This window comes from Polypterus senegalus, chromosome 18 (assembly GCF_016835505.1).
Source record: "Polypterus senegalus isolate Bchr_013 chromosome 18, ASM1683550v1, whole genome shotgun sequence".
NCBI classification, from domain to species: Eukaryota; Metazoa; Chordata; class Cladistia; order Polypteriformes; family Polypteridae; genus Polypterus; species Polypterus senegalus.
Genome location: NC_053171.1, coordinates 52,388,689 through 52,412,761, shown reverse-complemented (window position 1 = coordinate 52,412,761; position 24,073 = coordinate 52,388,689). Strand labels below are relative to the sequence as shown.

At 40.4% G+C, this 24,073-nt stretch overlaps 1 protein-coding gene across 3 annotated transcripts in view; it reads left to right on the top strand.

Annotated features, from left to right (window-relative positions):
• rmdn3 (regulator of microtubule dynamics 3) overlaps positions 1–14,416 on the top strand; it is a 132,710-nt gene extending 118,294 nt beyond the window's left edge. Inside the window, exons 11-13 of one of the 3 annotated variants that reach the window (XM_039741331.1) lie at positions 519–599; positions 10,347–10,367; positions 12,250–14,416. In XM_039741331.1, the coding sequence (XP_039597265.1) occupies positions 519–599; positions 10,347–10,367; positions 12,250–12,294 (147 nt within the window). In that variant the 3' untranslated portion in view covers positions 12,295–14,416. Of the gene's footprint in view, positions 1–518; positions 600–6,857; positions 7,518–10,346; positions 10,368–12,249 lie in introns of those variants that run through there. The other 2 variants (XM_039741332.1, XM_039741333.1) reach the window with 2 other exon arrangements.
• Positions 14,417–24,073: the final 9,657 nt, after the last annotated feature.

Genomic DNA, 24,073 nt, shown 5'->3' with positions numbered 1-24,073 from the left:
TTAAATATTGTAGATTTTAGGCTATGCACACAAAGTTGTCTCATTTAAAATGTATAATAATTTGATTCAAATAACTGTTTTTGTGTCCACTGTACGGCATGTTTTCAGACATTACACTTTTCCTAAAAATGAATCAGATGTTCAGCCCACTATGCTAAAATTCAGCACAGTATAATTTTATTGTGGTAAGAGCACAGCTGGTATGATATATAAAAACTCCAATTTTCCAACATTCATGAAAGAATCTACCATCTGTGGAGATTAAAAAGTATGTAAAATTAGCAAGAAAGGAATGTGACCAGAAAGTTAAACTAATTACTAGGCTCCTGCCACATGTAATACATAGAAAATGTTAAGCATGATGGTCTGAAGGGTTGACACTCTGGACGGTGACTCAATGTCATTATCAAGCAATAGAAATTCTTCAAGCATCTGTTAAAGTACCATGTAAATAAAAATGTTGATGGAACTGAATGTACCCTCACCCCAACCCAACCGTTTATCTTATGTTCCTACAGTGTTACAGGGATTTGGAAAACGACACAGCTGCTTCACACTGGTTATGTTTAGCATCACAGATGACAACTGTTTCAAAAGAGGTGAGTAATGAAAACCGACCTTTTAATTGCCATCCATAACACACTATGAATGTTGGGTAAAGATGTCTTGATGGGATATGGCAGGTAGCATTTTCTTTAGTCAGAATTATTTGTTGAGTTTTTGAAGGGTGAATGCCAAAGGAAGGAAATAGCCATTGACAAAAGTGCCAGTCTGTTTTACGATACTGACACATACAAAGCCACACTCTTTGATGACTAATCAGTTCACTTGACATTTCACCCCACTACAGATACAGTTGTGCTTGAAAGTTTGTGTACCCTTTAGAATTTTCTATATTTCTGCATAAATATGACCTAAAACATCATCAGATTTTCACTCATGTCCTAAAAGTAGATAAAGAGAAACCAGTTAAACAAACGAGACAAAAATATTATACTTGGTCATTTATTTATTAAGGAAAATGATCGAATATTACATATTTGTGAGTGGAAAAAGTATGTGAACCTTTGCTTTCCGTATCTGGTGTGACCCCCTTTGCAGCAATTATTGCAACTAAACGTTTCCGGCAACTTTTGATCATTCCTGCACACCGGCTTGGAGGAATTTTAGCCCATTCCTCCATACAGAACAGCTTCAACTCTGGGATGTTGGTGGGTTTCCTCACATTAACTGCTTGCTTCAGGTCCTTCCACAACATTTCGATTGGATTAAGGTCAGGACTTTGACTTGGCCATTCCAAAACATTAACTTTATTCTTCTTTAACCATTCTTTGGTAGAACGACTTGTGAGCTTAGGGTCGTTGTCTTGCTGCATGACCCACCTTCTCTTGAGATTCAGTTCATGGACAGATGTCCTGACATTTTCCCTTAGAATTCTCTGATATAATTCAGAATTCATTGTTCCATCAATGAAGGCAAGCCGTCCTGGCCCAGATGCAGCAAAACAGGCCCAAACCATGATACTACCACCACCATGTTTCACAGATGGGATAAGGTTCTTATGCTGGAATGCAGTGTTTTCCTTTCTCCAAACATAACTTTTCATTTAAACCAAAAAGTTCTATTTTGGACTCACCCATCCACAAAACATTCTTCCAATAGCCTTCTGGTTTGTCCACGTGATCTTTAGCAAACTGCAGACGAGCAGCAATGTTTTTTGGAGAGCAGTGGCTTTCTCCTTGCAACCCTGCCATGCACACCATTGTTGTTCAGTGTTCTCCTGATGGTGGACTCATGAACATGAACATTAGCCAATGTGAGAGAGGCCTTCAGTTGCTTAGAAGTTACCCTGGGGTCCTTTGTGACCTCGCCGACTATTACACGCCTTGCTCTTGGAGTGATCTTTGTTGGTGACCACTCCTGGGGAGGGTAACAATAGTCTTGAATTTCCTCCATTTGTACACAATCTGTCTGACTGTGGATTGGTGGAGTCCAAACTCTTTAGAGATGGTTTTGTAACCTTTTCCAGCCTGATGAGCATCAACAACTCTTTTCTGAGGTCCTCAGAAATCTCCTTTGTTCGTGCCATGATACACTTCCACAAACGTGTTGTGAAGAGCAGACTTTGATAGATCCCTGTTCTTTAAATAACACAGGGTGCCCACTCACACCTGATTGCCATCCCATTGATTGAAAACACCTGACTCTAATTTCACCTTCAAACTAACTGCTAATCCTAGAGGTTCATATACTTTTGCCACTCAAAAATATGTAATATTTGATCATTTTCCTCAATAAATAAATGATCAAGTATAATGTTTTTGTCCCATTTGTTTAACTGGTTTCTCTTTATCTACTTTTAGGACTTGAGTGAAAATCTGATGATGTTTTAGGTCATATTTATGCAGAAATATAGAAAATTCTAAAGGGTTCACAAACTTTCAAGCACAACTGTAACTTGTGACAAAATTGCTACTACTAACTACAACACCTAGTGCTACTACTGCCCCTGGTGCCAGTCCTTCACAGGGTCTCTAGTCTGAGACACACTCACACAGGGTGACTTGGAATCGGCCTTCCAACTATCCTACATATTCATTGGGGATATTGGAGGAAAACTGAAAACTGCACAGAAGAACATCAACTAGATGCTACATCCTTCTGGGGACAGTGGCATTGTGTTTAATCATGCACAGTTATTTAAATGTAGTTTAGTGATGGGGCAGAGTGGTGACTCTGAGGCTAGGGATTTGCACCGGCAATCTTTGAATCCTGTGAAACGCCTGAAGTGATTCTACTCCATTAGGCCCTTGAGCAATTGCTCCGTCCTGGGTAAGACATTAATCTGCATTCAGCCCTGCAAGCAGGTCCTCCAACTTACCAGGAATACCTGGGGGTTGGTGGCAGGATTGACATTCCAGCCATTGATTGTAAAAAACCTCACACTCTTTAGTGTGGTGCTGCGTTGCATGGCTGCACTTGGATCTCAATCCAGATGGTCCATCGTGTGGTGGGTGCAGCAATGCCCTGTATTCAGCGCGTGCTTCCCACCTTAGTGATGGGGTAACTGTATATTAACCAGTATCACTTTTCTGTTGTCAAAGTTCAAATTAGTACAGTAGATTTCTGTTCTCACTTTTAACACACTTGACACATTGTATACCAATAAAACACAAAAAGTTTATTTTGGATCTTCTCTTTTTATTTTGATTCCTAGTACATAAATCGGGAAGAAAAATGACTAGAAAAACCCTTTGCTTCTGTTAGTTATTAATATTTTATATGTTAACCCACATTCAGTACAACACAATGTCTAAATTAAAATAACTATCATCTTCTTGTAGCTTAAAAAGTAGTGAGCTAGCTTTAGCCCACTTAGTGTATCATGCAGAAGTGTGTTTGTTAATTGTCTCCCTTACATTAAACAGGGCAAAATGGCTCATCATTGTGAATTTGAGTACAGAATTTAATGTTAAGACATGGACAATTTATAGATGTTGAGAACACCTATTTAGTTCTGAGCTTTCAGTAGTGCTGAATGGCTGGGAGCCTTTCTTATTATCAGTCACAGCTGTAAAGGAGTGATAAAATGCATAAAAAGAAAAAAAAAAAAACATTAGTAAACCCCAAGATGACCCATTAGCCTTTGGACACAGAACATTTGGGTTGGTTTCAAATGAAAACATGAATGTGCTTATTGTCTTTTCACATTAAGCTGAAGTCCTTTTCTCTAGGGTGAGAAAGATGTTCCGATGTCTATGGAAATATCACAATCTTAGCAGTTCATGTCCTTTAAGAGCTGACCACAAGATTGCTGAAATCACTGTTTCACATTAAACATTGGCTCGGGTTCTTTTGTAGGTTATTTAGAAAGCTCATGCTGAAGTCTTAAATACAGTACAGCAAGAATGTTGTAAAGGGACTGCAAATCAGAGAAAATTTCACCAACGTTTAATTGGGCTTTACTCTTGTACAAGAAGTAATGGGGACTACTTTATGATATTAAATATTCTGCACTCTGGTCTTGGTCTTAGAAGCGGTCTCTCCTGCTTCACTGTTTCAAGGCATTCTCCTTTTCTACATTTCCTTTGTAAGTGCAGTATTCTTTATGTGCCACCTTGGAATTTTTAATGGCAGTGTGAATTGCTGCCTCCCAGTTTCTGGGCTTGAAATCCCCCACCCTCTTTTGGAGTCTGTGTGATGGCTCAAAATCAAAATTTTACTACAGAAGCTCTAGTTCTCCTGATGCATCTCAAAGAAGTGTGGAATGAGTGAATGTGTGTGGGTGTGTTATAGGGCTTTATGAAGTACTGGTGTCTTCATCCAGGGTTGGTAGCTCGCTGCCTTGCAGCTGAAGGTGCCAGAACAGCCTCTTGTTGTCAAACCATGACTGGGACCGTGCTTGTTGAATAATTGGTGGGTGAATGTAGACTGACTAGCTTGAAATGCAAGTTTAGGACAACAGCATGACAGCCTTATGTAACCTTTACTAAATATTGGTACTCAATGGGTGCCATATTGGATTGGCCCTGTACTGGTAGATGATGATGATGGTGATCATCATAATCATCCCTGTCCATGTGCCTTAGGTTTGTAAAATTTCTGGTTGTATGTTTGTTGTGCTTCTTTTTTATAAGCAGTTACAAACTGCAGTCCTTTACTTGTTAGTGTTTTGGTATTTATGGGCTGCTCTTTGCAGGGAAGTATTTATTTAGATAACAATTTACTAAAGTACTTTACATTTCTGCGTTATTAAACACATGTAGGGAGAGGGAAGACTGGGTATCCAGGCCCGTTGCGACAAGGCAGGCAAACCAAGCAATTGCTTGGGGCCCCGAGCTGGCCTGGGGCCCCAAGACAACGACTGGTTAAGAATAAAATGCAGCGACAAACTGTGTGAGCGCCCCATTGATAGTGAATGCAGTAAAGTGCAATGACACTGTTATCGGGATCCCCCTCAAGGGGGCCCCCCTCGCTGACAGCAGCCAGCCAACCACGTGATCTCTGCTGCCGGCAAAATACAAAACTTCCTCGGCAGTCATGAAGCGGAATTATGCTTCAGGAAGCCAAAAAAGAAAGAAGAGAAAGGAAGAGGAGGATAAGAAAAAACAAGACAGTGGTAAGTGATAAATTACACACATAAAATAGCTCTACTTGTCTTGTACAAATGGTGCAATTTTGCAGCAGGTAGGCTAGCAGAAATATGTACAGTAATCCCTCGCTATATCGCGCTTTGACTTTCGCGGTTTCACTCTATCGCGGATTTTAAATGTAAGCACATCTAAATATATATCACAGATTTTTCGCTGGTTCAGATTTCTGCAGACAATGGGTCTTTTAATTTATGCTACGCTTCCTCAGTTTGTTTGCCCTGTTGATTTCATACAAGGGACGCTATTGGCGGATGGCTTAGAAGCTACCCAATCAGAGCATGTATTACATATTAACTAAAACTCCTCAATGCTATAAGATATACATCCCGCTTGGAGCTTGATTGTTTGCTTGTCTCTGCCTCTCTCTCACCCTCTCTGACATTCTCTGCGCCTGATGGGTGGGGCTGTTTGCACAGAGGCTGTTTGCTTAAAAGATACTGACGCTCCTCTAAAAAAAATGCCGCTTTATTGCGTTGCTCGGCATATTTAAAAGCACAAAAGCACACGTATTGATTTTTTGATTGTTGCTTTAATCTCGCTCTCTCTCTCTGACGTTCTCTGCGCCTGACGGAGGAGATGTGAGCAGAGGGGCTGTTTGCACAGAGGCTGTTTGCTTAGAAGATACTAACGCTCCTCTAAAAATGCCGCGGCAAACTTAAAAGCACAAGTATTGATTTTTTGATTGTTTGCTTTTCTTTGCGAGCGCTCTCTGTCTCTCTCCCTCTGAAATTCTCTGCTCCAGAAGAGAAGATCATCTATTTGCATTCTTTTAATTGTGAGAAAGAACTGTCATCTCTGTCTTGTCATGGAGGACAGTTTAAACTTTTGACTAAAGGGTGTTATTTCATGTCTAGAGGGCTCTAATAATGTTAACAGTGTGGGAGAGTTTATAAGGGCTTAAAATATATAAAAATAACTACACAAACATATGTTTTCTACTTCGCGGATTTTCGTCTATCGCGGGGGGTTCTGGAACGCAACCCCCGCGATCGAGGAGGGATTACTGTATGGCTATGCTGTGGTTCCTTTGCGTGCGTGCGGGGGGCCTCCATGTCCATTTTGCTTGGGGCCCCCAAATTCCTTCAAACGGCCCTGTGGGTATCTCTGCTCAAGCTGCTGTCCCCGCGACTCGATCTCAGATAAGCGGAAGAGGATGGATGGATGGATAAACACATGTACTATTTGTTTAGATTAAAAAAATGCAATATTGGGAAACAGAAAAACACACTGTCTATGTGATCTCAATAACTGCCAAATAATATAAAAAATACATGACACGTGTTTCGCCCTAATTGTGGCTCCTCAGCTGTATGCATCTTTGCTTCCCCTTACAGGGATCGAACCTCAGACATCAGTGCCTTAGGCGAAGCCTCAAATGTCGTGCCACAGTGTTGGTTCGATTGCTTGACAAAGTGAAGATTGGAGTATTGTTTGTTGGTCTGAATCGTAATGTGATTATTTGGATGGTTACCTATCAATTCACTCTTGTGGTTGTTCGGCCAGCTGGCAAATATCTGTCACATCCTCTCAATTTGCGAGAAGCAGATCATAGATATGTGACGCAGTAACTGCAAAATAACACAGATTGTTCTTAACATGTGTTTGACCCTTTTGGGACTCATCAGGTGTATACATCTATCTATCCATCCATCCATCCATCCATCCATTCATTCTGTGTGTTTTTTTTCCTCCCACATTCCCAAGACATGCAGAACTGGGTGACTGCTGTGGTGGACTGGCACCCTGTACAGAGGTGATTCTTACCTTGCGCCCCATACTGCCCAGATAAGTACTGTGCTACATTAAACAGATTTTAATCACACATATTATTTAAGGCTACATCCAAAAAAAAAAAAGAAACTAAACAACAAAAATAATACCAAAACCTCTTGGATAGACTGTTGAACATTCAAAATACAGCCTTAAGTATGAGAAGAGAAGTCTATTAGTGCAGATAGTGCTAAACCTAAATATTTAATTAGCAAAATATTAGGAACAGCACAGTGGGTTTGATATGATTAGGTTAGAAAAAGCTATTAGTTAGATGGGAGTGGTTTAAACTGTAGATGTCGTAGTTTTTAGTAGCTCCTTTTACAAATCAAAAGACGATAATGGAGATGTGTGAAGGAATTTAAGGTGGCCCAGGATTATGAGTTTTTTCGTGGGCTTTAGAGATTCTAGTGTTAAATGTTTATTTCGAATTTTCACATAGACAGTATGGCTTCTTTCCTTATCTTTTGCTTTTTTTTTTTGGGTTGTTATTTACTTAAACTGTTTAAATGACAGAAGAAAATGCAGTGTCTTGGTATATGATGGAGCTTTTTTTAGTTAACACTAGAATTACCAGAGCCTACGAAAAACTCTTAAATCCGTCCCACCTTAAATCACTTCTTAAAACCGTTCTCACCTCTCCACCAGCGTCTTTTGTCATCTAAATGTACTGATAAAAATCAGGCTGCAAAGCAGCCGGCTATTCCATCCCCCCACCGACTTAGAACGTGCACAAACTTCTCCCAGCTCATGCCTTGATTGATTTTCAGGGAGTGAAGTGGAGTTTTAGAGTAGAAATAATAGATTGTTGTTTGGAACACATGCATTTCATGTCTGTTCCGTTTCGAAAGTAATCTGTGTAAACACATTGTTAAAACAGAAACGTTTTTTATATTCTAGTAGTAGATGACAAAATGTAGGCATAAACTATATAATGTATGAAGCCTGAAGTCCAAATATCGAAAGAAATATTTTCACAGAAGGTACAAATCTAACACAACAATTGCGCTTTTATTCAAAAACATAACTGCAGAAACAAAAAGCCGCCTTATCATGCGACTTTAAAAAATTGTTTATTATGACTTCCTCCGTGGCGCAATAGACTCATCTGCCAACTGGGAATCAAAAGGTCGCGAGTTCGATCCTGCACTTCTCCATTTTGAGAAGTAAACTTCTCTTAGTCTTACTATTTTAGAATAAAAACATACATTTGATTTCAGTCTGTAACGGCCAGTGTAATTTATGATACTTGTAAATGTTAGCTTTGTGTGTTTTTTTTTTTTAGTCAGTTTTATTATCTCGGCCGCGTTCACGAGCCCAAATACACCCCACCCCCGCATCTGATACTGCTGTTTTCACATAGACACGCTGTAACAGAGGTAAACTCAGCTCCCTTCTACATCGGACCAAGAATGCACATACTGTACCATTGCTTGCATACTAAAGTGTCAGCAGGCACTTTTCGTGGCATTACACACAGTTTTGCGCATGCCCTCTGCACACTACTTGTGACTTTAGGCTTTAGGAAGTAAGTAAATAAATAAAGGTAAATCGTGTCATAAAATGAATTCTTCAAAACGTCACATATATTTGTCTCTTTCTTTTTTTAAAATGTGCGTTGATCACCGCCAGCATGTTGTAGCATACAGCATCTGGCTACCTGCATGTTCTTGCGTGCACTGAATAAGAGACAAATATACAGTCTGACTGAGAGAATCAGACTGAAAAAAAGCAAACATTTCGAAATGCCATACTTTTACAGCTGATCGGACACTGTTTTCAAATAATATTGCATTTGTGCGATGATGTTTTCACATATATTGTCTCTTTCTTTCAGGTGTGTAATAGAAACCACAGCATAGAGAGAAATGCAATATTATTTGAAAATGAACAGCGTTATTTATTTGGCGCGAACATGCTCAAAAAATGCATGTGTAATGCCACAAAAAGTGCATGCAGACATGTCCATGCCAAAAAATAACATTTAACGTTTTGAAGAAATCATTTTATGACACGATTTACCTTTATTTATTTACTTACTTCCTAAAGTCACAAGTAGTGTGCAGAGGGTATGCGCAAAACTGTGTGTAATGCCACGAAAGTGCCTGCTGACACTTTAGTATGCAAGCAATGGTACAGTATGTGCATTCTTGCTCCGATGTAGAAGGGAGCTGAGTTTACGTCTGTTACAGTGTGTCTATGTGAAAACAGCAGTATCAGATGCGGGGGTGGTGTGTATTTGGGCTCGTGAACGCGGCCGAGATAATAAAACTGACTAAAAAAAAAAAACAAAGCTAACCTTTACAAGTATCATAAATTACACTGGCTGTTACAGACTGAAATCAAATGTATGTTTTTATTCTAAAATAGTAAGACTAAGAGCAGTTTACTTCTCAAAACGGAGAAGTGCAGGATCGAACTCGCGACCTTTTGATTTCCAGTCAGCAGCTGAGTCTATTGCGCCACAGAGGAAGTCATAATAAACAATTGTCAAAGATGCATGTTAAGGCGGCTTTTTGTTTCTGCAGTTATATTTTTGAATAAAACCGCAATTGTTGTGATAGATTTGTACCTTCTGTGAAAATATTTCTTTTGATATTTGGACTTCAGGCTTCATACATTATTTAGTTTATGCCTACATTTTGTCATCTACTACTAGAATATAAAAAACGTTTCTGTTTTAACAATGTGTTTACACAGATTACTGTCGAAATGGAACAGACATGAAATGCGTGTGTTCCAAACAACGATCTATTATTTCTACTCTAAAACTCCACTTCACTCCCAGAAAATCAATCAAGGCATGAGCTGGGAGAAGTTTGTGCACGTTCTAAGTCGGTGGGGGGATGGAATAGCCAGGTGCTTTGCAGCCTGATTTTTATCAGTACATTTAGATGACAAAAGACGCTGGTGGAGAGCTGTGAACGATTTTAAGAAGCGATTTAAGGTGGGACGGATTTAAGAGTTTTTTCGTAGGCTCTGGTAATTCTAGTGTTAAAGTACTAGTCTTTGTGAATTTTCTAACAGAGAGCTACTTTCATGACCGTGCTAGCTGCATGGAATTTGATTTGCTGAAGCTTGTAAAATAAAACAGTACAGACATCTACAGCAATTGACAGAGAGAACATGTTCTAGGCCTTTTTGCACAACTCTGTTCATTCTGTTATAGATAGACATCTTCTTCATTTGAATATCATTTGAATTACAAGTACATGGTGATGTTTATTTGCACGTCCTCACCTTAGTATTCATAAAATGTGAACTTTAAGTAATGCTGTACACAGTATAATATGTAACATTCAGTAAAGAAGACCAAAGTAAGATAAAACAGTGAGACAATGCTAAAGTACGAAGTGCAGAAATAAGTTATTGAAAGGTTAGTGTTAAATTATTTTAAATCTAATCTGAATTCTCTTTTTGTAGTATTGTTTTCCAAATCTACTGGTGAGTATACTTTTTGTAAGCAGTACTTGTAATAATAAAATAAAAATGATTCTTGTGTTTTTATAGTGGCATAGACCTTTACAATTAAAGTCAAGTTCAATGCTGTGGTTTCTGTTGGATTTAGCGCAGATGTTACATTGCCACACCACCCAGTGATAACACAAATCAGAATGCTTTAATGTAGTGTTACAAATTCAGAAATTCCCCTTACGCAGACTATATTTCGTAAGGAGACCTACAGTGCATCCGGAAAGTATTTACAATGCATCACTTTTTCTACATTTTGTTATGTTACAGCCTTATTCCAAAATAGATTAAATTCATTTTTTCCTCAGAATTCCACACACAACACCCCATAATGACAATGTGAAAAAAGTTTACTTGAGAGTTTTGCAAATTTATTAAAAATAAAAAAATTGAGAAAGCACATGTACATAAGTATTCACAGCCTTTGCCATGAAGCTCAAAACTGACCTCAGGTGCATCCTGTTTCCACTGATCATCCTTGAGATGTTTCTGCAGCTTAATTGGAGTCCACCTGTGGTAAATTCAGTTGCATGGACATGATTTGGAAAGGCACACACCTGTCTATATAATATCCCATAGTTGACAGTTCATGTCAGAGCACAAACCAAGCATGAAGTCAAAGGAATTGTCTGTAGACCTCTGAGACAGGATTGTCTCGAGGCACAAATCTGGGGAAGGTTACAGAAAAATTTCTGCAGCTTTGAAAGTCCCAATGAGCACAGTGGCTTCCATCATCCGTAAGTGGAAGAAGTTCAAAACTACCAGGACTCTTCCTAGAGCTGGCCGGCCATCTAAACTGAGCGATCGGGGGAGAAGGGCCTTAGTAATGGAGGTGACCTAGAACCCAATGGTCATTCTGTCAGAGCTCCAGAGGTTCTCTGTGGAGAGAGGAGAACCTTCCAGAAGGACAATCATCTCAGCAGCAATCCACCAATCAAGTCTGTATGGTAGAGTGGCCAGACGGAAGCCACTCCTTAGTAAAAGGCACATGGCAGCCCACCTGGAGTTTGCCAAAAGGCACCTGAAGGACTCTCAGACCATGAGAAACAAAATTCTCTGGTCTGATGAGACAAAGATTGAACTCTTTGGTGTGAATGCCAGGCATCACGTGTGGAGGAAACCAGGCACCGCTCATCACCAGGCCAATACCATCCCTACAGTGAAACATGTTGGTGGCAGCATCATGCTGTGGGGATGTTTTTCAGAGACGGGAACTGGGAGACTAGTCAGGATAAATGGAAAGATGACTGCAGCAATGTACAGAGACATCCTGGATGAAAACCTGCTCCAGAGCGTTCTTGACCTCAGATTGGGGGGATGGTTCATCTTTCAGCAGGACAACGACCCTAAGCACACAGCCAAGATATCAAAGGAGTGGCTTCAGGACAACTCTGTGAATGTCCTTGAGTGGCCCAGGCAGAGCCCAGACTTGAATCCGATTGGAAAAAAATGAATTTAATCCATTTTGGAATAAGGCTGTAACATAACAAAATGTGGAAAAAGTGATGCACTGTGAATACTTTCTGGATGCACTGTATTTAGAAGATGGAAGCACTCTGGTGACTGTTTCTATATGGCCGCAGTGGTGTTTGCCTCATCCAGGTAATCAGAATAATGTTGTCTAAAGTGTCTGCGGCAGGTAACGCATTGTACTGATGCTCTTTTGATTCTGGTGCAGTAGTCCATGTTTTAATATGGTGTGTTAAGTAGACATACCCCACAATTCACTAGGAAACAGGAGTTTGTAAATACATTGTTCATTACTTACTTTTGTGCAGTTAATGTTTCAAAAATGAGTATTACAGTGTTTTGCTATGTTGTTTAATGTATCTTGCATTTGTGATTTTATTTCTAGGATCGAAAACTGGAAGAAATGCTGCAAGGAGCTTGTGATAAGTGAATGTGCAATAACACAGGCACGTCAATATTGTGAGCAACTAGAATTCAGCCCGAGTCAAGAAGTTAGACTGTAACAATTAAGTGAGTTATGTGGAACACAAGAAGGAAGGAAGGAAGGAAACATTCCAATTACAAGCCCAGTGTTTTGAATAAAAATGTTGTCTCCTGAGGTTAATTCAATGACTTCACCTGTGAACTCTGTCAAGAATATTGTACATCAAACGCATGTACAAGCATTCTTACTGTCACTTTTAGTTTAATTGATTTTACAGTGTCTAGTATTTAAGTAAATTTGTTCTCCTGTATAACTGAATCATTTTATCTACAGTACCTATAAGAAATATTCAACCCTTGTAAGTTTTTACATTTTATTGAATCATGGTAGATTTAATTTGTTTTGTTTTGTGTTGTTGACACTGATCAGCAGGAAAAAGTCTCTTTAATGTTGGTGAAAACAAAGACCTCAGAAAAGAGGTCTAAACAAATTAAAACTCAAAATAAATGATCCCATAATTATTCAAGTCAGATGGCATTTGTGACAGCCTTTGCACATCTCCACACTGCCATTTGAGCCCCAGCTCTGTCAGGTTGTAAGAGGTCCAGCCACCGAGGACTGCGATCTGGACTCGGGCTTGACCTCTCCAGGTCATCATAATTCTTGTTTTTAAGCCATTCTTGTGCATCTTTGGCTTTATGCTTGGGGTCATTGTCTTACTTGTAAACAAATCTCCCATGGTGCAGGTTTCTTGTAAACCATGTCATGTTTTCCTCCAGGATTTCATTCATTTAGCCCATTACAAGCCTTCCAGGGCCTGTTGCAGGGAAGCCTCCCCACAGCACGATGCTGTCACCACAGTGTGGGTTTACCCACGTGCTATTTCATCTAATTGCCTGAAAGCTCATCTTTGGTCAAATTAGAAAATTGAATCTTCTTCCGGCCTTTGAGCAAACTCCAGACAGGATATCATGGACATTTTCAACAGCGGCTTTCTCTTTATGACTCTTTTATCACTAAAGGGGCGACTCTTGAAGCAGCTTTACAGTCTCGGCCACTATAGTTCTCATAGGTTTCTTGGTGGCCTCCATCACTACCCACCTTCTTCTTGCACAGTTACACAGTTTTCTGTCGATGACCTGTGTAGGATGAGAATGGGCATCCCAGCTGGGAAAGAGCATGGTTTTATTACCCAGATGGGAAGCCAGAGCAGAATAACAGATGGATTGGCTGGCTGGACAGAAAGATAACTTTGTATCCAGCCAGTATAAAACTATGGATGGGCCAGAAGAAGCCAGAACTTGGGAGCACTTCCATCCCCTGTTCCATCCTGGTTTGGCAGCCCAGTTGCGACACCCGCTGGGATGCTTGGCAGTTGGTGTCCAGAAGTGCAGCCCTGTCAGGGTCCCTGGGTGCTGATAGAGAGCGCTGTTGGAGGAGGACCTCCCTACTTACTTTATGGCGTGGAAGTGTTTCCAGAGAGACATGGCATTGCACCGGACACCTTCCTGGTTCCAGTTTAAAACAGAGACCACAGCCCCATGACTGACTCATTGACACTCAACAGGAGGAAGAATTTATTTTCTCTTGTGTATTGTGGCTAGTCTTTGGAATGATGATTATTGTAGAGGTGCTGTGATTAAATAAATAGATTTTATTTATCCTAAAAATGTGTTGGCATTACAATGCCTTGGGTTTGGGGCTTAGTGGTGCCCCCTGGTGGTTACAACTGCTATAGTCAAACTTACGGCTGTCCCACACTCTTTCTGTTTCTTCATGATTGATTTAATTGTATCATTAAATTGTATAATTTGATATTTTCTTGTCTCCATCCCCTGACTTGTGCTTTTCATGGAGTTGCTTGTTGTCTTCATTTTGTCTTCACCTTGTTGGTTAGGACACCATACTGACTTGGCTGGCCCTTCCACGTAAAATCAATAGAAACCCCAGACATGTGACCTTCATTGAACTGATGATGAGACTTCTAAAACAAATTGACTGCCCCAGTGATAATTTAGGTGTGTCACATTGAAGGGAGTGAATACTCACAAGATCATTTATTTTGTGTTTTATTTTTGGAATTCATTTAGACCACTTTACAGAGATTTGTTTTCACTTTGACATTAAATTGTCTTTTTCATTTGATCGCTGTTAAAAAAAAAAAAAGCTTTGTTAAATCTACTGTGATTTAATGTTGAATAGAATATGGGTAAAACATCCCAGGGGGTGAAGACCTTATATAGGCACTGTAGGCCAATGTCTCACCATCTGTCTTTGTGTGCAGTTCATCTTTGTGACTTAACATGCAACACTAGCAATGGGGTGAAGAACTTTTGGTAATATGTCTGTTGTAGACCTCTGAGAGGCTTTTGTTTATTTATTTATAGACATCGTAAGTACCGTATGTACTCACGTACAAGTCGGATCTTGAAACCCAAAAATCGATCATAAAATCAGACCTCGACTTATGCGCCTGTTCAAAAATGCGACACATTTTTATTTATTTTTTTTTTATATATCTTCTTGCCTCCTCCAATCTCACATCAGTTTCTCAGACACATCAAATTTTAATGCAGCAGTGCAGTTACCAATTTTTTTCGCCACTTTGAAGACATTTAATTTTAAACCAGCTTCCTATTTTCATACATAAGGGATGCTCTTATGATAAAGGTGTATGAGGGTGCAAGATACAAAAAAACACAAAACAGTGCAAACATCGCTTTGGAATAGTTCGGGTATTACCATGTGGTCACGTAGGCACAATACATAGAAAAAAAAGGTTGTGTGCTCCGTGGTTACTCTCTCAGGTGGGTGTTAGCATATCAGAATCTCTTGGACCAATAGCGGGAGTGTTCCACTTTCGACTTATATGACCAACATTATAAAATACTAGAAATTATACAGTAAAATCAAGCCCCGACTTATCTACGGGAAAACTTAAACGCGAGTACATACGGTAAATAATTTGTGAACAACATGTTTGAGCATCCTAGTACTGGATTATGTCTATCAAAATTGCTTGACAAGATTCATCTTTTAGTGCACTGCTTTTATTTCAATATTAAGTTTGTAAAAAAAAAAAAAAGTTGTATCCACAGGAAAAATGTACTTCCTATGTTTAATATTTAAAAAAAAACTGTTTTATGAAATATTTAATTGTAAAAAATGCAAAGTTTAAATTAAATACTGTTAATTTGTAAAGCTTGTTACTTATTGCTTGTTAAAGTTGCCCAAAGCTGAGAAGAAATTAACAGTGGTGACGCTTGTTTGACTGCATTTCCCACTGTGTAAGTAGTTAGGATATTTTGAAATAACATTGAATTTGCCCCAGTTGATTGACTAGTAAATTGTAGTACCGCCTGCCTCCGTGGCGCAATAGAATCAGCTGCCGACTGGGAATCAAAAGTTTGCGAGTTCGATCCTGCACCACTCTGTTTTGAGAAGTAAACTGCTCTTAGTCTGGGCGGCATGTTGGCGCAGTGGTAGCGCTGCTGCCTCGCAGTTAGGAGACCCGGGTTTGCTTCCCGGGTCCTCCCTGTGTGGAGTTTTCATGTTCTCCCCGTGTCTGCGTGGGTTTCCTCTGGGCGCTCCGGTTTCTTCCCACAGTCCAAAGACATGCAGGTTAGGTGGATTGGCGATTCTAAATTGGCCAAGTGTGTGCTTGGTGTGTGGGTGTGTTTGTGTGTGTCCTGCGGTGAATTGGCACCCTGCCCAGGATTGGTTCCTGCCTTGTGCCCTGTGTTGGCTGGGATTGGCTCCAGCAGACCTCCGGGACCCTGTGTTCGGATTCAGCGGGTTGGATAATGGATGGATGGATGGTGTTTACACAAATGATTTGTTATCTCTGTTTTTAAGCCATGGACACCAAGCATGTGAGGAAGCCTATGACAAACATGAGTTGTTTATTTCGAAAATCATCACAAAGCCCATGTGACGTGAAGTAAACGGCTGGGAGTCTGTGCCGTGAGACGGGTGTAAGCTAAGAACCAGAGGAGGTGGGCGCTTCCTAGTTTGTAGCTTTCTTCTCTTTATCTTTTGACTGTCTGTCCTTGAGACTTCTGAGTTCCTTCTAACTGTGTACAGTGCTTTTGCCTTATGCTTGTTTTTTTTAATATATTAAACCTGTTGTCTTTTATATTTTGAACTTCTTATTATGTATCCTTATCACATCATCTGATTCACGGCATGCTTTAACATTAATTGCTTTGCTCTAATGGCCACTGTGAAAGTCTTCATACAAAATAAGGATGGAATGACTGACAGCTCCATTCACTATTAACCTCTTAATATGTCGCTCTGAATAACCGTTCACTGATGTTATGTCAAGGTGTTTTCATACTCTTAGTCCATTTACTTTATTCAGAATTGGGGATGATTTGTTACTTTGCTTTAATTTCTGGCTAGTTTGGTTGTGTTTCTGTGTGAATCTGCACATTTACTCTCCAGTAGCCGCATTTCAATGTAATCTCAGTTCACTTTATCTCAAATCCCTTGCGTAAATATTTGTTAGCAATGTTCATTTTGGAATGTTTGGTTAACATGTACTGCAGAAAGTATGCCAAAGTTATAGTGCCTCTCTGATCAGATTGAGAGGACGTCACACTTGTGCATATCCTTTTCATGGTGTAAGATTTTTGATGGTCAGGTTTGATCGTCAGTTAGGCACATAGGGATGTGGGAGTACGCTGGCAATGCGAACAATTGTAGCATTTAAAAACAGAGGCTAAAGGCTAAACGAACTTGCTTCTTGCCTTATTTACACCAGCAATGAAATAACCTGGTCCATTTGGTACTATTGAAAAAAAATTATTTAATTTTTCACTGCTTTGAAGTTCAAAGCATGTCTCCCTATTAATATGACATGGCTTTTGTTAACAGAGATGCACAATCCCTAAGATGGCTAAACAGCATTGCTCGTTGCTGAATATGAATATGCAAACATTAAATTTGTGTTTTTTGAAAGGAAAGCTAATGTTCTTAAGCAAAATGTGGCAAACATTGTTAAAGTGCATCTATATATATATATATATATATATAATTCACTAAGGGCACGCAAGACACTGAGCACAAGCAAGACAAAAAGCCTGCCAACTCACAGAGCCCCGCCCGCCAACTGTAACCCTCCTCCTGCGTCCTCCCTCGTTCTCGAGGCATGCGCACTACTTGCTCATGTGCCCGCCCCCAACACGTCACCAAACACATCCTCACTCGCTTTGGTCTATGCTACAGTCCACATGCATCTGTGAGCCACGTTGACTGTTCACGTTGATAATCATGCGTATGCTACGCCGCGGGTTGGCTAGTATGTCATATTTTTGAATTGTTGTGATTAATTGATAGCAATTAACGTCATTCCAGATTATTTTTTATTTTGTTGAAGACTTTTTTTGCTGTAGTATTGGTTCAGGTCATGTCAGGTTGCTGAACATGCACTAGTACAGCATGGGATCCCAGTTGGTAACCCCCCAGGCAGGCACATGGTCCTGTCTCTCCTCTGGAAATGACAATCTATCTGTCATAGTTACGAGGGCATCCCCTTGGCCTGGTCCAGCCTCTCAGGTCCTGAACAGTGAGGGTCCTGCGAGCTGGATCACCCTCAGATAATCGAACCACTTAGTCGTAGTGCCGTAACTGACGCTCCCTAACAGTGTAGGTAAAGTGCCTCATCTGGGACTCAGTGAGCAACACAAAGTCAAACCAGCAGGACCCAAGGATTCTCAGAAGAGACACAGGAGGAGTCCAGTCTTCGTCTCACGTCACTGGATAGCGTCCATGTCTCACAAACATGAAGCACCAGGACTCTAAAAACTTGGACCTTCGTCCTTTTACAGAGATATCAGGAGCACCACACACCCCTTTCCAGCGACCTCATGACCCCCCATGCTCTCCCAATCTGTCTACTGACTTCATAGGAAGAGTCACCAGAGTCATGAATGTCACTGCCAAGGTAAGTAAACCTCTCGACGAGGTCGACACTCTCTCCGTAGACAGACACACTGCTGATGGCTGTGCTCAGGGGTTCATTAAAGGCCTGACTCTTGGTTTTTATCAGGACACTTGCAAGCCCAGACACTCAGAGTCCTCACTCAGTCTCTTGAGAGCCCCGATCAGAGCCTCCATTGACTCTACGAAGATCACAGCATCATCAGTAAAGTCAAGATCACTCAATCTTTCTTCACCAACAGATCTATGTCCCACAGTCGCTGGAGCCCATGATCTTGACAAACACCCAGTCCATGTAAGCATCGAACAGAGCAGGAGTAGAACACACTCCTGACAAACCCCAGAATCAAATGGGAAAAACACAGAGGCTTCACTCTGCAGAGTACTCGCAGTACCAGTGTACAGGCCAGCCATGAAATCCCACAACCTTGAGGGGAGCCTACAAAGTTGGAAGTTCCACAAGGCAGCTTGATCAACTGAGTTGAACGCTTTATGAAAATTGACAAAAGCTGCATAGAAATTCTGCCGATATTTGCGTTTGCACTCCATGAGAATCCTCGGTGCCAGGATGTTGTCGATGGTAGACTTCTTAGATGCAAAACCAGACTGCTCCAGTCTCTGGTAGGTGAGCAAGTGATCACAAGTCCTATTGAGGACGACCCTAGCAAAGACCTTAATAGGCACTGAGAGCAGTGTTAACACCCTGACGTTGCTGCAATCCAGGCGATCACCCTTCCCTTTCCAGAGAAAACAAATCAGTTTTTCCAGTCAGTTGGAATAACACCTGTTTCCCAAATGGAAGCAAAGATTGCTTGTAATGCCAGGAGGGCAGCTTTACCACCATCCTTGAGAAGTTCACCCCTGATACCACAGATCCCTGTGTTATTGAGTATCCTGAAATTTCAATGATATTGGTATTGAATTAAAACGCTCTGGTATAGTGGCGGCTCTTGTACAGGGTAAGACTGCAGACTGTGTTTTATTCCAAGTTTCTGTTGGTGCCCCTGCCCTGGGCAGTGCTGAGTTCCCCTACTTGTGTTTGTCCAGCACCGTTGAGCCCATCTCCACCAGTTTATACCCCGATTGTACAGTACAGGGGAGCACTGTAGGTTATGTTTCATTTAAAAATTGGGTTGGTGCCCCCACTGCAGGCAATGCTGGCTTACCCCCATTAGTAGAAATACATCAGATTGTTTTTATTTCAGGTGTCATCACTAAAGTGCTGCTTCGAAACAAAGAGACTTAAAAATGTAATTTGTGTTACAAGGATACCTTATATGCAAGTCTCTTCGTCTTTTCATTTTATCTCTTCAGACAGTCAGTTTGTGTAAAAGACAAAAAAGGCAACCACTTTGTAAATATGTGTCCACAGTGTAATGGATTGCAGATGATAAGTGCTCTGGAATTCCCTTGGTAAATTTTCTGTGGGAGAAAAGGAATCCGGGCATCCTGAACAACCCCATACCTCAAAGAGAGTAAAAAGCTTGTCTGTCAGACTTGATGTGTTAGTTGTTGGCTTCAATTGGCATAGAGGGCACTTGGAAATGAGAGAACTCTACCTTAATGGCAGGTCCACTGGGAGCATTTCCTGGTTTAGAAAAATACAAAAACATCTTTGTTTAGCCGAAAGAAGGCAATGTCCTCTGGGGCTTTGATATTGAAAAGCAGGTTCACCTGTGAGGTCACATTCTCACACCCTACGTGACCCCGGTCTTCAAGAGCACACATGCAAAGTCACGCAATCCGGCTGTGGGCCCAGTGTACTGCAGCTGGCTCTTCTCGCCTTTCGTAGTTTGCCTTGTCTATATATATATATATATATATCTGTATATATCTGTGTATATATGTATATATCTGTATATATATATATATATATATATACAGATATATATATATACAGATATATACATATATATACAGATATACAGATATATATATATATATATATACCTTTAGAATTTCTATATTTCTGCTTTAATATGACCTAAAACATCATCAGATTTTCACTCAAGTCCTAAAAGTAGATAAAGAGAAACCAGTTAAACAAATGAGACAAAAATATTATACTTGGTCATTTATTTATTATATTTATTATATTTACATATATATATATATATATATATATATATATATATATATATATATATATATAGTACAAGCCAAAAGTTTGGACACACCTCCTCATTCAATGTGTTTTCTTTATTTTCATGACCATTTATATTGATAGATTCTCACTGAAGGCATCAAAACTATGAATGAACACATGTGGAGTTATGTACTTAACAAAAAAAGGTGAAATAACTGAAAACATGTTTTATATTCTAGTTTCTTCAAAATAGTGAAAGACCGCAGAGTGAAGGCAAAGGGGCCAACAAGTGCTAAACACCTGTGGGAACTCCTTCAAGACTGTTGGAAAACCATTTCAGGTGACTACCTGTTGAAGCTTATCGAGAGAATGCCAAGAGTGTGCAAAGCAGTAATCGGAGCAAAGGGGGGCAATTTTGAAGGAACTAGAATATAAAACATGTTTTCAGTTATTTCACCTTTTTTTGTTAAGTACATAACTCCACATGTGTTCATTCATAGTTTTGATGCCTTCAATGAGAATCTACCAATGTAAATGGTCATGAAAATAAAGAAAACACATTGAATGAGGTGTGTCCAAACTTTTGGCCTGTACTGTATATATGTGTATATGTATATATATATATATACACACTCACCTAAAGGCTTATTTGGAACACCATACTAATACGGTGTTTGTCCCCCTTTCACCTTCAGAACTGCCTTAATTCTACGTGGCGTTGATTCAACAAGGTGCTGAAAGCATTCTTTAGAAATGTTGGCCCATATTGATAGGATAGCATCTTGCAGTTGATGGAGATTTGTGAGATGCACATCCAGGGCACGAAGCTCCCGTTCCACCACATCCCAAAGATGCTCTATTGGGTTGAGATCTGGTGACTGTGGGGGCCATTTTAGTACAGTGAACTCCATTGTCATGTTCAAGAAACCAATTTGAAATGATTCGAGCTTTGTGACATGGTGCATTATCCTGCTGGAAGTAGCCATCAGAGGATGGGTACATGGTGGTCATGAAGGGATGGACATGGTCAGAAACAATGCTCAGGTAGCCCGTGGCATTTAAACAATGCCCAATTGGCACTAAGGGGCCTAAAGTGTGCCAAGAAAACATCCCCCACACCATTACACCACCACCACCAGCCTGCACAGTGGTCACAAGGCATGATGGATCCATGTTCTTATTCTGTTTACGCCAAATTCTGACTCTACCATTTGAATGTCTCAACAGAAATCGAGACTCATCAGACCAGGCAACATTTTTCCAGTCTTCAACTGTCCAATTTTGGTGAGTTTGTGCAAATTGTAGCCTCTTTTTCCTATTTGTAGTGGAGATGAGTGGTACCCGGTGGGGTCTTCTGCTGTTGTAGCCCATCTGCCTCAAGGCTGTGTGTGTTGTGGCTTCACAAATGCTTTGCTGCATACCACGGTTGTAACGAGTGGTTATTTTAGTCAAAGTTGCTCTTCTATCAGCTTGAATCAGTCGGCCCATTCTCCTCTGACCTCTAGCATCAACAAGGCATTTTCGCCCACAGGACTGCCACATACTGGATGTTTTTCCCTTTTCACACCATTCGTTGTAAACCCTAGAAATGGTTGTGCGTGAAAATCCCTGTAACTGAGCAGATTGTGAAATACTCAGACCGGCCCGTCTGGCACCAACAACCATGCCACGCTCAGAATTACTTAAATCACCTTTCTTTCCCATTCTGACATTCAGTTTGGAGTTCAGGAGATTGTCTTGACCAGGACCACACCCCTAAATGCATTGAAGCAACTGCCTTGTGATTGGTTGAGTAGATAATTGCTTTTAATGAGAAATTGAACAGGTGTTCCTAATAATCCTTTAGGTGAGTGTATATATGTATGTGTGTGTGTGTATATATATATATGTGTATAATGTATGTGTATAATTCAATTTGCCAGGCCTTTTCTGTATGTCTGGGTGTTGGTTTTAAAAGCTGATTTATTTTTAATAAACATTTCTTAGAGAAACTGCATTTTGATAGTTTTTCTCTTGTTTTTTCACTGCGTAAGGTGTGAGTTTTTTTTATTTTTTATTTTTTAATAATGTAATTTGGGGTTTTGTTTTAAATTTGTAATAGCGAATATCATGCTGGGCTTATGAATGTAAGTGTGCTTCATAAAGAATAATTTGTATTGACATTGATATTTTTCTTTTTATGAACAAAGTGTGGCCAAGCAGCACACAATAGCACATTTCAGACAGTGGCTCCCCCGGGGGCTCCTTTTTCCTGCAAGTTTTCTTTTCCAGCCTGTTTCACTTTTAATTGCTGTCATCATTTCATTTGTTGGCTTTTCTCCCTTTGTTATTCTGTATTTGGAAACTTTTTGTGAAGATTTATAGTCTTTAAATAATCCTTAAATATTTGTATTTTTGTCACGTACTTCTTCTTCTTAGTTCACTTCTTTCCTCGTGGAGTCTGCATGCGTGGTTTTATCCCGATGCCGTCAGTTTGAAGAGGAGAGCAGACATGGGGGCAAAGCACATTAACCAGAGTGTGATAGCCACCCCTGTGCTCCTTCATAACCAGCATTCAGAGCATTCAAACAACAAATCAGAGCAAGATCTTCAAACAAGAGGTAAAGAAAACATATGCTGTTAAATCTATATACATATATATATGCACATATCTGCACACACACTGATCATCCACGATATCCACCTGCCTAATATTGTGTGCCTTCCCCTCGTGCCATCAAATCATCTCTGATCCAGCAAGGCATGGCCTCCACAAGACCTCTTAAGGTGTCCTGTGTTATCTGGCACCAAGACTACAGTAAGTCCTACAAGTTGCAAGGTGGGACCTCCATGGATCAGATGTGTTTTTCCAGCACATCCCACAGATACTCGATCAGATTGAGATCTGGAGAATTTGGAGGCCTAGTTGACACCTTGAATTCTTTGTCATGTAACATCTTTTACAGAGTGCAGAGCGCATTATCCTGCTAAAAGAGGCCACTGCCATCAGTGCATACCATTGCCATGATGGGATGAATGTGGTCTGTAACAATCTTTAGGTAGGTGGTACGTGTCAAAGTAAACTCCACATAAATGCCAGGACCCAAGGTTTACCAGCAGAACATTGCCCAGAGCATCACACTGCCTCAGCTGGCTTGCCTTCTTCTCATACATCCAGCTGCTATCGCTTTTCCAGATAAATGACAGATATGCATTTGAATATTCACATGATCTAAAAGAAAATGTGATTCATCAGACCAGCCCACTTTCTTCCATTGCTTCATTGTCCAATTCTGAGGTTCATATGCCCATTGTTGTTTTTTTTAGCGATGGACATTAGTCAGCCTGGCAACCCTGACCTTTGTGACTGTGCAGCAAACTGCGTGTTTTTGTCACATTTCTCTCATGACCAGCATTGCATTTTTTAGCAATATGTACTACAGTAGCTCTTCTGTGGGATCGGGCCAGACGGGCTCACCGTCACTCCCAATATGTATCAATGAGCCTTGGGCGCCAATGACCCTATCACCACTTCACTGGTTGTCCATCCTTAGATCACTTTTGGTTAGTACTAACCACAGCATACCAGCAACACACCACAAGACCTGCTGTTTTGGGGTCATCTAGTCACCGCAACTTGTTCCTGGTGAAACTCATTCAGATTCTTACACTTGCATATTTTTCCTGCTACCAACACGTCACCTACAAGAACTGACCGTTGAATTGCTGTCTTATATATCCCACCCCTTGGCAGTTGCCACTGGAACAAGACCATCA